The sequence below is a fragment of the Capricornis sumatraensis genome, chromosome 2 (genome assembly GCF_032405125.1).
Source record: "Capricornis sumatraensis isolate serow.1 chromosome 2, serow.2, whole genome shotgun sequence".
In the NCBI taxonomy this organism is placed as follows: Eukaryota; Metazoa; Chordata; class Mammalia; order Artiodactyla; family Bovidae; genus Capricornis; species Capricornis sumatraensis.
In genome coordinates this window covers 27,868,580-27,882,139 of record NC_091070.1, presented here as the reverse complement: position 1 = coordinate 27,882,139, position 13,560 = coordinate 27,868,580, and the positions used below count along the sequence as shown (strand labels likewise).

Genomic DNA, 13,560 nt, shown 5'->3' with positions numbered 1-13,560 from the left:
GGATTGGAGGCAGGAGGAGAAGGGGACAACCGAGGATGAGATGGCTGGATGGCATCACTGACTCGATGGACGTGAGTCTGAGTGAACTCTGGGAGTTGGTGATGGACAGGGAGGCCTGGCGTGCTGCGATTCATGGGGTTGCAAAGAGTCAGACATGCCCTAGCAACTGAACTGAACTGAACTGAACTTCTTATATATGGCATTTTCCATTTCATGATAACCCTCTATGTGGGTGGCACTTAGCAGAGATTTGTTTTCTAATAAAGGGAGAACTCTATTTGCAAACTTGCCATTCCCATCTGACTTGGAGGCTTCCACTCAGCTATTGACACACTAAGGCCCACCAGAAGCTGCCTGTATTTATAAATAAATTTTCACTGAAGCACAACTAACCTCATTTATTTACATACTATCTTTGGTTGCTATGGGCTGTATTGGGTCTTCCTGATATTAACATGGTGAAGTGTCAATCCCCTCAATATGATGATATTTGAAGAGTTTCTGGGAAATAATTAGGATTAGATGAGGCCATGAGGGTCCTCCGGAGAAAGTGATGGCACCCTACTCCAGTACTATTGCCTGGAAAATCCCACAGAAAGAGGAGCCTGGTAGGCTGCGGTCCATGGGGTCGCGAAGAGTTGGACATGACTGAGCGACTTCCCTTTCGCTTTTCACTTTCATGCATTGGAGAAGGAAATGGCAACCCACTCCAGTGTTCTTGCCTGAAGAATCCCAGGGATGGGGGAGCCTGGTGGGCTGCCGTCTATGCGGTCACACAGAGTCAGACACGACTGAAGTGACTTAGCAGCAGCAGCAGCAGGAGCATGAGGGTCCTCATGATAAAATTTAGTGCCTTTATAATTGGGCTTCCAGGTGGCTCAGACAGTAAAGAATCTGCTTGCAGTTCTTGAAGTGCAGGAGACCTAGGTTCGATCCCTGGGTCAAGAAGATCCCCTGGAGAAGGGAATGGCTACCTACTCCAGTGTTCTTGCCTGGAAAATTCCATGGACAGAGAAGCCTGGTGGGCTTCAGTCCATGGGGGGCAAAGAGCTGGACACAACTGAGTGACTGACACTTTTAGTTTCCCAAGAAGAGATACTAGAGAAATTGCTTCCAAACTCTCTGTCCACCACATGAGGGCACAGAATCAGATGTCGCCAAACCAAAAACAAGAGTCCTTATTGGGGACCCAAATTGACCAGCACCTTGATCTTAGAGTTAACCTCCAGAACTGTGAGAAGTAAATTCCCATTGGTGAAACCACCCAATCTATGGTGTTTTGTAATGACAACCCAAGTTAAGACAGCTAATATCATGCTACAGTAGGAGGGCTGAGTGGTTGAGACAGGAACTAATAAGGCCCTCAAATATCTTGTCCTTGCCAGAAAAGTTTGCCAACTCCTTCTCTAGTTTTTGGATGAAAATACCAGTTACAATTCTATAAATTTTATATTGAGGGACCTAATGATGGTTAGTGGGAGCTATATTTGCATAACAAGCATCTTGTTCCTCTTTAATGGATATGAAAGCAAGCAGCTCGTGCTATCACATTCCTCCTACTACAGCCACTGAGAACTACACACTATAGAAAACTCCCCACTGAGACACCTTAAGTGCTTATGTGGCCAGAGCTACAAATCTATGAAGGCTGAAAACCTGGGTCCCAAATATGCTTCCCCAACTTAGTAGGAGCACACTCTTAATTAATGGTTATGATAGCTAGAAGACATCAATGGTATGCTAAAGACATACTTGACTCTGTAATTCACAAGGAATATTCACTTCAAGAATGCTTAAAATGGTAGCAATAAGAACAAAATATTTTTTGTTAATAGTTCAGTGGGGAAACTATTAGTGCAAGTGTGTCTGTGGGATATTGTTGTGGGGGGAAGAGTCAGCTATTTGAAAAACAAAATCAACACCGTATAAACTAAAGAATATGGGCTTTAGAACAGGCAGAGATGGATTCAAATCTAGGCTGTGACCCGTCATTTTTTTGGCATCCAGCTATCTCACTCTCGGAATCTCAACCTCCTCATCAATGAAATGCCTCATTTGCAGGTTGTTGATATTTAATTTGATTAATTATATGTAAAATATGTTGAAGTACATGGATATAAAATAGACTTTCAAAATGGTAGCTCTTCTCATGAATCATAGGAAGATACTGTCTCAGTTTCTCTTATTTATGAAAATACTTCTATCTGAGAACGAAGTGACACTGATGAGAAATACACCTGACCCAACATTCAAGTTATTGACACCATTCATCAATTACAGAAGGGCAGGGAATATTTTTTGAAAACAAGCAAACAAAAATCCTGACACACATTATAACAAGGAACAGGTTATTAAGGGAAGAAGTCATTTGATTTAACTCACACACTGGCACCTACAGAGGCAGGTGTATAATTCCTGGGTCCCATTAAAAAATAGCACAAGTTTTCTGCTCTACTTCTATGCCTGTCAGAGATAGACATGCTGCTACACACACTTGGCTCTCATAACCAGTGTGTGTGTGTGTGTGTGTGTGTGCCCAGACACGTGTGATATCCATGTGCTCAGATGTTTGAAAGAGAAAAAAGATGATAGAGCTTTGTGATTAACACATTTTGAAGAACTAAAGTTTATTTTGTCTTTATTACCCCTCTTTGAGGGATATAATCATTTACATTGCAAGTATATCACTTGGTTATTTAATACTAATCCCTCCCATGTGTTTTGAAGGGAAAACAACTGCCCTTTTTTCCCACAAGAATATTATAAACATCAGATGAGATAATATATAAACAACAATACTTAGAAGAGGACAGTGATAAAAAATATCTGCCCTGAGGACTGTAAGGACAGATCCAGGTTATGGTAAGTTTGTAGCATGTGGGAAGATTCTAAAACTGGCAAAATGTATATTGGGAAGATTTAATAAAATATGAGTTTCAAATATCCACCAGGCAGCCCTGTAGAAGAGGAATTTGTCACTGGAAAAGGTAGAGCACAGAGTGAAGAGACATATTTCTGTGTAATAATAGACAGGACTCCGATCTCCCCAATGAAGGAGCAGGTGTTCTGTTTAATTCATATTTGGCACCAGTCTCCCAGGTTTATCATTACCTTAAATCCCAATTACTTGTACAAAGAGATGTTTCACATATTTGCATTACACATAACATTCACACTCACCTGTCAGCTCCTTGAGCATAAAGACTGTTATTCAGGCCTCATGTTCTCTATAGCTCTTTACATTTTGTCTTTCAGGTTGTGGATGCTCAATAACTATTTGTTAACAAAATATAAACTGAAACTGCTTTTCAAATATAAATCAAGTGTTGTGACACTAGTATGAATAGGACTCCTGCAGTCTTATCCCCTCTTAGAACCCTGAGTAGAGAATTGTATTGATTTGCTTATGCTCATTTCTATGTTGATGCAGTATAGATGTTAATTTGCCACTTGGATTGATTTTTTTTCCTCTATGTTAACTAGCAGGAAGGTTCTATTTAAGGGGTTGGTGGAAGGGAAGGCTTGTTATTTCAAAATACTTCATTGCAGACAGGCAATCATCTTAGATGAAATTCCTTAAGTGCAGTTATCCAAACGTCTAGTTCAGTCTTGGCAATAAAAGAGCCCTCACCAATGTCCAATGACCTATAAATCAGAGCTAGAAGAATTCTTTATGCAAATTAAATTTGTGCCACATTCATCAATAAAAAAGAAAACAGCAAGAAGATTAAATTTGCAGCAGCCACACAAAGTAAAGGATTCCTGTATCTATTTGTAGGATATGTCAGTATGGCTTATTATTTTTTGAGATAGTGTACTTTGAAAGAATTAATGGGAAATGAGCTTTATGAATTGATTATTAAATGAGAGGGAGGGCGTAAAGAGAGTCAGGAATATAAAGTAGGCAACCAGTTTGATTAAACTTAGAAGCTTTAAAAGACTCACATAATAAAGTAAGAGACACTGATATTAATTTTACAGCAGTATTATAAACCCCAGGAATTAACTAATTATGTTATAGAACAGTTCCTCCTCAGGTCCATTTTTCATTTTACATTTAAATAATAGATATTCAAACCTTTATCCATGTATTCAGGGTTTTTATCACTCCTTTAAAAAGTAAGCAAAATAAAAAGAAAGGGGGAAAATTATGTCACTTTACATTGATGGAAATGTACTACTACAAAATAAAATCACTATACCACTCTTTAACTAATAGAATATAACGTATTAACCCGCTAGTGGCTAGTAAGTGGAAATGGATCCAGACAACTTACCCGTTTTCTTAGATTGCAAGTAAGAGTGAGATTCCTTGAGAACGAGTTTGCAAAAGCTGTATAAAAGTCCAGGACTTTAAGCAAGGCTTCTCGCTTGATGATGTGGAGGTCACAGTATGTCAGTGCTCGGACATTGGCACAAGCGTGAGCAAGGGTAGTTTCCTTCCAGAAGATGTCTCCAAACACATCTCCTTTCCCTGGAAAATAGTTAAGATTCATACATTCAAGTACCTACACTAGTTTTTTTTTTTATCCTAGTCATGTTCTTTTTTCGAATTCAGTTTCATATGTTACTGATCATTGAACATAATTTGAAGTCTAAGTATGCAACACCACATATGTACATATAACAATGCACAACACTTTCATATAATATGTAAAGTAACATCATCCTAAATTCAGTCTTTGATGGAAATCTAGAGTGACATGAATAAACGAAATCCAACAGAGAAGCCAAGAACCTCATTTTAAGAAATAGTTTTATTACCTTCTGCCACCTTAACTTTTCCCATTCTGACTAAAAGGAGCAAAGGTGACTTCTCAGTTTCATCTTTTTTTCTGCTCCTTCTGGTAGAAATGACAGTAAAATGCAATATGCAAGAACCTCCTGTTATAGCTTTATAAATCTGGAACTGACTCGACATATATTAAACATAAATTATTCAGCACCTAGGGCTTGTGCTGGAGGCAAACAAAAGCTCACCAAAACTGATTCTCCAAGGATGCCTTTCCCCCTTCACAGAACTAAACCTCATGCACAGCTTCAGAGCCCCTGGAGAGAGCTCTAGTTCACAATTACAGAACCAAAGAAACTAAGCTGGGTAAAACACAGAGGCCCAGATTTGTTATGCCATAAACAGTTCCATAAAGAGTGCTGTACTGTAGTCAAATGTGGATATTAAAATAATAGAACACAGAAATCAACTATTTACTTCAGAGCAACACCCACTGGTGATCTGAAATCAACAGTTCACCATCCTGAGTCAAGAGTACTTAGGTGCCCAAACACAGGGAAATGAGGAAGCTTCAGAGTAAGTGCTAAAAGGTTTTTCTGCTGAGGCAGTTCCATACATGCCCCTGGCTTGTGAAGGGCCATCAACTGTGTTCTCCATTCTTCTGCAGGAAAGAGAAGGTTTTAAAGTGAAAAAGATGGGGAATATATCCAGGAGGGAAAAAAATATCTTTCTACAGTCACTGTTTCAAAAATTTATTTTTTATGTACTCTAACCACAGAGATAAGTGAAGATTAAAGTGAAGAATAAAACCCTCTCATCATGAAGATTAAAGTCAGAACTGACAGGAACTAAGGAAGAAGAAAGATGCCTTATAACATGTCAGGCATCAGACCAACAGAGAAAAGATAGCATGCAACCAGATAAATGAGAGAAAAAGAGAGAGAGAGAAAAAGAGACAGAAAGAGAGGCTGAGGTTAAGTGAGATTATGGAGTCTTTGCCTACCCCACACAGAAAGTTTGGAAATCCTTATAGAACCAAGAGCCACTCTGGGATGGAGAGAGAAAACACATATATCACTGAGGGGGTAGTTAAAACCACTATGTGATCAAATGATCATCATAAAACAACCATGATAGATATTTAATAAATATTGAGCAATCTCATTTGTTTCCAGATTCTCCCAACATTTCCTTTTTAGTTAGTGATGATGACCTTTTAAGCTGCTGATGAACAGCTTAACTGTATGACAGTCACATATTTGTTCAAGGAAGGATTAGGGACCTGAGAGCCAAATAAGATGTCTGGGGTGATACAGCATCTAAACAATCCAGGGAGACTTTAACCATAGAAATTTAAAAGATAAACCCTACCTCCCCTCAACACAGATGAATTTTAGAGCTCCATTTTCTTTAAACTAGCAATTCCAATTACAGGTATTTATTTCAATTGCATTATCTGAAGTACCGAGTTCACTGAAGTGATATTTATAATTGCCAGAAAGGGTAGAAACAATATAAATGTGAGTAAAAATAAATAAATAACTGATGGAATATCATGCAGCCACTAAACATCATAATTTTTTAAAGTGACAGCAAATTTGCCTCAGCACAGGAGTCAGTGTGTCAGTCTCATAAAAATGACAGAGAAATGTTCACATTATGTGAAATAATAAAAGCAGAATATTAAATCATACATATAGTACAACCTCATGTTCAGTTCAGTTCAGTTCAGTCAGCCAGTCATGTCCGACCCTCTGCGACCCCATGAATCGCAGCACGTCAGGCCTCCCTCTCCATGACCAACTCCCGGAGTTCACTCAGACTCACGTCCATCGAGTCCGTGATACCATCCAGCCATCTCATCCTCTGTCGTCCCCTTCTCCTTCTGCCCCCAATCCCTCCCAGCATCAAAGTCTTTTCCAATGAGTCAACTCTTCGCATGAGGTGGCCAAAGTACTGGAGTTTCAGCTTTAGCATCGTTCCTTCCAAAGAATCCCAGGACTGATCTCCTTCAGAATGGACTGGTTAGGCACCCTCTTCTTCCCAGAAACACACACAAAGCAAATGTATCAAATAGTAGGTTTTCTTGTAAAAGGATAATTGTTGTTGTTCAGTCGCAAAGTCGTGTCACACTCTTTGTGACCCCATGAACTGCAGCACACCAGACTTCCCTGTCCTTTACTATTTGCCTAAGTTTACTCAGACTAATGTCCATCGAGTCAGTGATGTCACCAACCATCTCATTCTCTGTGGCTCCCATTTCATCTTGCCCTCGATCTTTTCCAGCATCAGGAAAAGAGTTTGCTCTTCACATCAAGATAATGGATCAGTTTTACTACATCTTTTAATTTACATGTGCTATTTTTTAACCAGAAGAAATCAACTATTATATTATTATAGTCCCCGGTGTTATGGAAATAACAGGACTTTTAAAGGGCTGCTTTGAGCCACTATTGTGATTCCTTTCCCCCTATTGCCATTGTTACTCTTTCTATACTGGGTTTTACATTGAAGAGACAAATGGTTACATTTCTTCCTGAATCATTTCTGAAACGTTTTCTCAAGCTATCACTTATATTACAAGCTCTGACCTATTTATAAATACTCATTACTTTTCAACTATTTGATTTTCATGTATAGCAACAACAATAATTATTAGTGTCTTTGACTCAGTAATTTTGCTTCTGGGACTCAATCAAAAGATTTAAAACAAACACATATAATATTCACTGAAGTGCTATTAACTATAACCTCAGATTGGCAAAAATAAATAAATTTAAAAATCCAAATACAACAGAAATCTATAGCTATGTATATATTAATTCATGAGAATTAAAACTAGTTTCAGAAATTCCATGCAAAAATGTAGATCTCATAATGTTAAGCAAAAAATAAAGATACAGTTACGGTTACAGCTATAGTAAAGTACACAAAAATGAAACTGAAAATTTAATAGAATTTTCTATTAAAAGTCTGTCTCGACACTTCTCCAAAGAAGACATACAGATGGCCAATAAAAACATGAAAAGATCTCAATATCACTCATTATTCAGTTCAGTTCAGTCACTCAGTCGTGTCTGACTCTGCAACCCCATGAACTGCAGCACACCAGGCCTCCCTGTCCATCACCAACTCTGAGTCCACCCAAACCCATGTCCATTGAATCGGTGATCCAATCCAGCCATCTCATCCTCTGTTGTCCCTTCTCCTCCTGCCCTCAATCTTTCCCAGCATCAGGGTCTTTTCAAATGAGTCAGCTCTTTGCATCAGATGGCCAAAGTCATTATTACAGAAATGTAAATCAAAACTACAGTGAGATACACATCATGGCAGTCATAATGGCCATCATCAAGAAAATCTACAAACAATAAATTCTAAAGAGGACGTGGAGGAAAGGGAACCCTCTTGCACTGTTAGCGGAATGTAAATAAAGCCGTTCTGGAGAACAGAATGGAGATTCCTCAAAAGACTAGGACTAAAACTACCATATGACCCAGGCATCCCAACTGCTGAGATATATGCTGGGTGTATATGCTGAGAAAAACAGCAATTCAAAAAGACACATGTACTACAATGTTCATTGCAGCACTGCTTACAATAATCAGGACATAGAAGCAACCTAGATGTCTATCAACAGATGAATGAATAAAAGAAGTATGGTACATATATACAATGGAATATTACTCAGCCATAAAAAGGAACAAATTTTAGTCAGTTGTAGTGAGGTGGATAAACCTAGATCCTGTTATACAGAGTAAAATAAGACAGAAAGATAAAAATAAATAGAATATATTAAAGCATATATATGGAATGTAGAAAAATAGTACTCATGAAACTATTTGCAGGGAAGAAGGAATAGAGAAACAGATATAGAGGACAGACTTGTGGACACAGAGGGGGAAGGAAAGGGTAGAATGAATTGAGAAAGTAGCATTGACATATACATACTACCATGTGTGAAAATAGCTAGCTAGTGGGAAGCTGCTGTGTAACAGAGGGATCCAGCCTGGCACTCTGTGACGACTTAGAGAGGAGGAAGAGGGGTGGGGTGGGAGGGAGTGTCAAGAGGGAGGAGATATAAGTATAGAGTTATGACTGATTCTTGATGTTACACAGCAGAAAACAACAAAACATTGTAAAGCAATTATCCTCCAATAAAACATCTTCTATTCCTTAATTTCTTATAGAAGAGTAATCTTGATGGACACAGAATTATTATGTTTTATTATTCTATGTTAGTCTATAGGGTATATTATAGGTTACTATTATTTATCAATTGATAATAAATTGTGTTAAAAATCAAAAGGGACATAAGACAAAAGAAAATGCATATAACTATTTCAGAAATTGGCTTCAAGTGATGTGTTTATTGTTTTCCTTCTCTCTACTTTTTGTTTTCTAAATTTTTTCTAATGAATTTTTTATATAAAAATAACAAATTATGTTCACAGATGTTTTTCCTTATAGTTTTTAGTGGGACTGAATTAATAAAGTAGGTACACATATCTGCAGAACAGTAAATAAATATCCATTAATAAATAAGTGTATCATCAATAGATAAAAGATACACAATATATATACATAAATTTCCCTTTGGCACTATAGATCATTTTAAATTGTGGAGGCATTCAAATGTCTGTTATATGTTTTATTTTACCTAAATCGATGAAATTAAAATTCTCACCATATTTCTATCAACATTTTAAAATTTAAATTCTTTATCTTTTTTAGTATCATGGGGAAATAAAAAGTCTATGAGGCTGAAAAGTAACACGGGAAGTTAACCGACTCAACCACAGTAAAATTAGCCTCTGCTCCTCTCCCTAAAAAATGTCTAGAGAAGCATAGCAAAATTGATAAATATGGATTATCCTGCTCCAAACATGAGAACTCGTGTTACATATAAGCAATCTGATTGTTTTATAATACAGAATTTCCATTAGGATACATAATATATCAATCAGACATTAATCAAACTATTTTTCTTTATCCAGTTTTCCATATCACCTAATAGTCACTTAATTCACAACTTTTATGGCACTTGTGGGAAGATGGTTGTCACATAACTCAACTAACAAATTTACAACCTGACTAATGTTCCTCAGGAAATATTATGCACATTTATGCTGAGTAACATGCAGGAATCACAGCAGTGAAGACACAGGGTTATGTAGGGACTGTCAAATAGAAAAACACCCTTTTTTTCATCACAAAGGCTTTGTACACTTTTAGAACTGGGAAATCCTGTTCATCCTCTTAACTATAGAATATTTGATATTAGTTTTTAGGTCAGCTCCCTCTGGGTGCAAATAGTTTCATCTATAAACATTTTAGAGTTTTAGAAAACTAACCGTCTCCCAAAGTGCTAAAATTAGTAGAAAAGCTCACACTCTGCATGAAAGTTGTTGTTTGGTCTATTTATATTTTCTCAGTTCTTTGCATCAAGTCTTATGAATCATTTCACTTCCAAACCACAGGAAACTGGATTGTAAAATAGAAGAAAATGTTAACAATTTATACAGCAGAAAGCTGGAAAATTTAAGACAAAATAGAGACAAATAGTTACAACATAATTAAAGGAGTAATACAGATCATAGTATGCCAGTCCCCTGATGTGCCGATTTTATAGTGTTTTTATTTTAATGTGAAACACATCATTTGATGAGTTGATGATATAGATAAAATGAATTCATAAAAATTATCTCAGTTATTCATCAATGAGTACAGCGATCCACTATAGCCATTGAATTCCTAAAAATAGAGTGCTTGAGGCTACTTAGGTAGTTTTCTGTGACTATATGTGATACAGTGATAGCTCTATTTAACAATTCTTCTATAGAATGGACTTAATTCACCTATTTACTTTTATTAGTCAGCCCTTCACTATAACAGATTGTTGTAGTAGGCTCATAAACTTTATTGTGAATTCATATGCACAAAAATTCATTTATAAATTAACAAAACTAAGAGTTCTTCAATTGTGTGATTTTAAATTGACTTTGACTTTATAAACAGCAAATGTTATAAAGTAATATTTTGAAGGAAAAGAACATGATGAGCACTAAAACTCAGAGATTATATAGGTGTGTTAGAATAGAGTTTTTGAAACATTTAGAACTGATGCCTGCCAGTCTTTAGTGATTGATCTTCAAAGTCATCTTGTTGAAAAATTATAACAGATGCAAATCTGACACCTTGAGAGAAGCAAATAATTCTTATCTACCTAAAAAATTACTGATTTAGCTTATGAATTTTTATTGACATGCACAAAGAATGAGCCAAATAGTTCTCATTAAGTGGATGTATAAAAACAGAAAGTATTCTGATGAATAAGTGAAGGACAATGGCAGCTACCTTTGCGAAGGTAGAAGATGTGGTAATAAGCAGGCTGAAAATCCTGAATTTGGCACTATTAGTATTAAGAACAAATTGGTTATATACAGAAATCTGAACATGTGCCCAAATCAAGAAAGTTAGTAGCATATTATTTTTTTTTAAGTCTAAGAAAGAGACTAAATTAAAAAGTAGTTGAGTCTTAAAATTCTATTTTCTCTTTCAAAGAAAGCATTCAGAGTTGAGACTTATTATAATTTCATACTACTTTCACATCTGTCAAAGGGGAGAAATGATGGCTGTCCACTTCACCTCATTCAATGAATGCAGCTAGCATCCTAACCCTAACTCTAGCACTACACTTAAGCTAGAAAATGCGTTTTATACTGTGGGGGAAAAGACATGCATAAAATAGAAATCCTGCTCTCAAGATTTTTAAGTATATAATACAAGAGACATGTCCAAAAAATATAAGTACTGTAGGATCAGGAATGACAAAGTACATAAGAGAAAATGTTTATTTTTAATTCAAGGGAGTTTCGTTAAGATCTCACAAGTAAAATAGTGTGTGAGTTTAATCACAGTGGAGACTTTGAGAGAAGAGTAGTATTTTTTTCTTGTGAAAGAGCAGCATGAACATGATTTGCCCAGGTCATGATGAGCAGTGTTACCCCAATACTAGAACCCTATGGGATATAGAGAGAAGGCCACGTCTAGAGGGAAAAAAGGGCATCCAAGAGGGAGAAACTTTAGTGCTGTGCAACAGTCTGCTTCAACCTGTTCGAAAGACAGAACCACCAGAACTGTTTCAAGTAAAGACAGTCATTGCCTATTCGGTGCTTTAGTGATGGGATGAAGCGTGTCAAAGGAAGTACTGTTACATCACTGAGAGACAACCATATGATATTTCAGAGATTACAGACATGTGACTTCACCTTGCCTCACAACCACTCATCACAAGTTAAGACAGTGACAAGATTAAAGAGGAAAGAAAGATATAAAGGACATGATAGTAGAAAACAAAAGCTCCATGATTTGTCTATTGATTCGAGTGAGATCGAGGGAGTAACATATTTAAAATAGTCTAGGAAGGAATATGAACCAAGAATTCCATACCCAGCAAAACTGATTTTCAAGAACTCAGGGATTTTGCTCCCATGGATTTTCCCCAAGATTAGTGAATATCCTTTAGACAACTAAATTACCTAGAGAGACACTGATACATACTAGTGGTAGCCCTAACTATATAGTTACTTGCAGAATTAAGACTAAACAAAGGTTAAAGGGAGAGGGTACAGTATGCTATGCTATAGGCTCTGAAAATATAGAGTTAGTACAGCTGCTAAAAATAATGATGGGTGGGGAAGAATGGGAAAACAAGCATATGCAAAAACCTTTATATGTATTTTCAGTAATTATACTGGTGGTAATGGTATTAGTATGTTATTCTGAGGTTGCTATATTTGTAATGTCACATAAAGCAACTTAGCATTTATGCAATACTTTAATTTGATCATCCCCAGCATTCTTAATATGGAAGAAGTAGTTGAAGATGTAATACAGAAGTGAATAAACAAAGCCCTACTATACTGAATTTTAGCTAAATATAATCTGTATTAACTCATTAGAAATTTTATTTTTATTTATCTATCTATATATATGGGTGTATATATATGGGTGTACATATATACAGAGACACAGATACAGATACATCTTTCTCCTCATTTTATTTATTAAATGGACCAAGAAACAATGACTGACTCAGTAGCTGTGAATATCTGTAGGACCGAAACTGTGAAATAAATTTCATAAAAAATGAATTCAAGCTTCTTGGAGAAATGCATCAGGTGTGAGGCAGATTTATACAAGATGAGGATCTGCTCATACTACATAGCAATGAAGTCATCAAAGACTACTGTATCAAAAAGACATAGGAGCCAACTTGAAGGGGCTCTAACTTGGCAAAGACAGGACACTGGCATTTCAATAGTGGTCAAAATTGTAATGCACTAAAATTCATTTGTTTAAATTTATTAGTCCATAAAGATATTTTTAAGGAACTATCTAGGTACCCTTAAAGGACAAGAAACCAACTGGCTATCTTAAAAGCTCGTAAATCATGGAAAAGTATTAAGTATATGTGCAGTCACTCCTATGTGAACTGCATGCGGCTGCTAAGTCGCTTCAGTCGTGTCTGACTGCCATAGACGGCAGCCCACCAGCCTCCTCTGTCCCTAGGATTCTCCAGGCAAGAATACTGGAGTGGGTTGCCATTTCCTTCTCCTGTGAACTGCATACTGGGTAACCAAATAGTAGTTGAGAGGTGACTCTCTATAAAAGCATTCCAATCAAAAACAAAAATATAAACTAGAATAATTCCCTTTTGCAACTCCCAATGAGTTAATGGAGCTAGGCATTGAGTATTGACAGTTGCTGCTGCTGCTGCTAAGTCACTTCAGTCATGTCCGACTCTGTGCGACCCCATGGATGGCAGC

At 36.7% G+C, this 13,560-nt stretch overlaps 1 protein-coding gene across 1 annotated transcript in view; it reads right to left on the bottom strand.

Moving 5' to 3' along the window:
* KCNH5 (potassium voltage-gated channel subfamily H member 5) overlaps positions 1 to 13,560 on the bottom strand; it is a 367,642-nt gene that overhangs the window by 79,442 nt on the left and 274,640 nt on the right. The window contains exon 10 of the mRNA XM_068965445.1: positions 4,278 to 4,474. Within this exon, the coding sequence (XP_068821546.1) occupies positions 4,278 to 4,474 (197 nt within the window). The remainder of the gene's footprint in view (positions 1 to 4,277; positions 4,475 to 13,560) is intronic.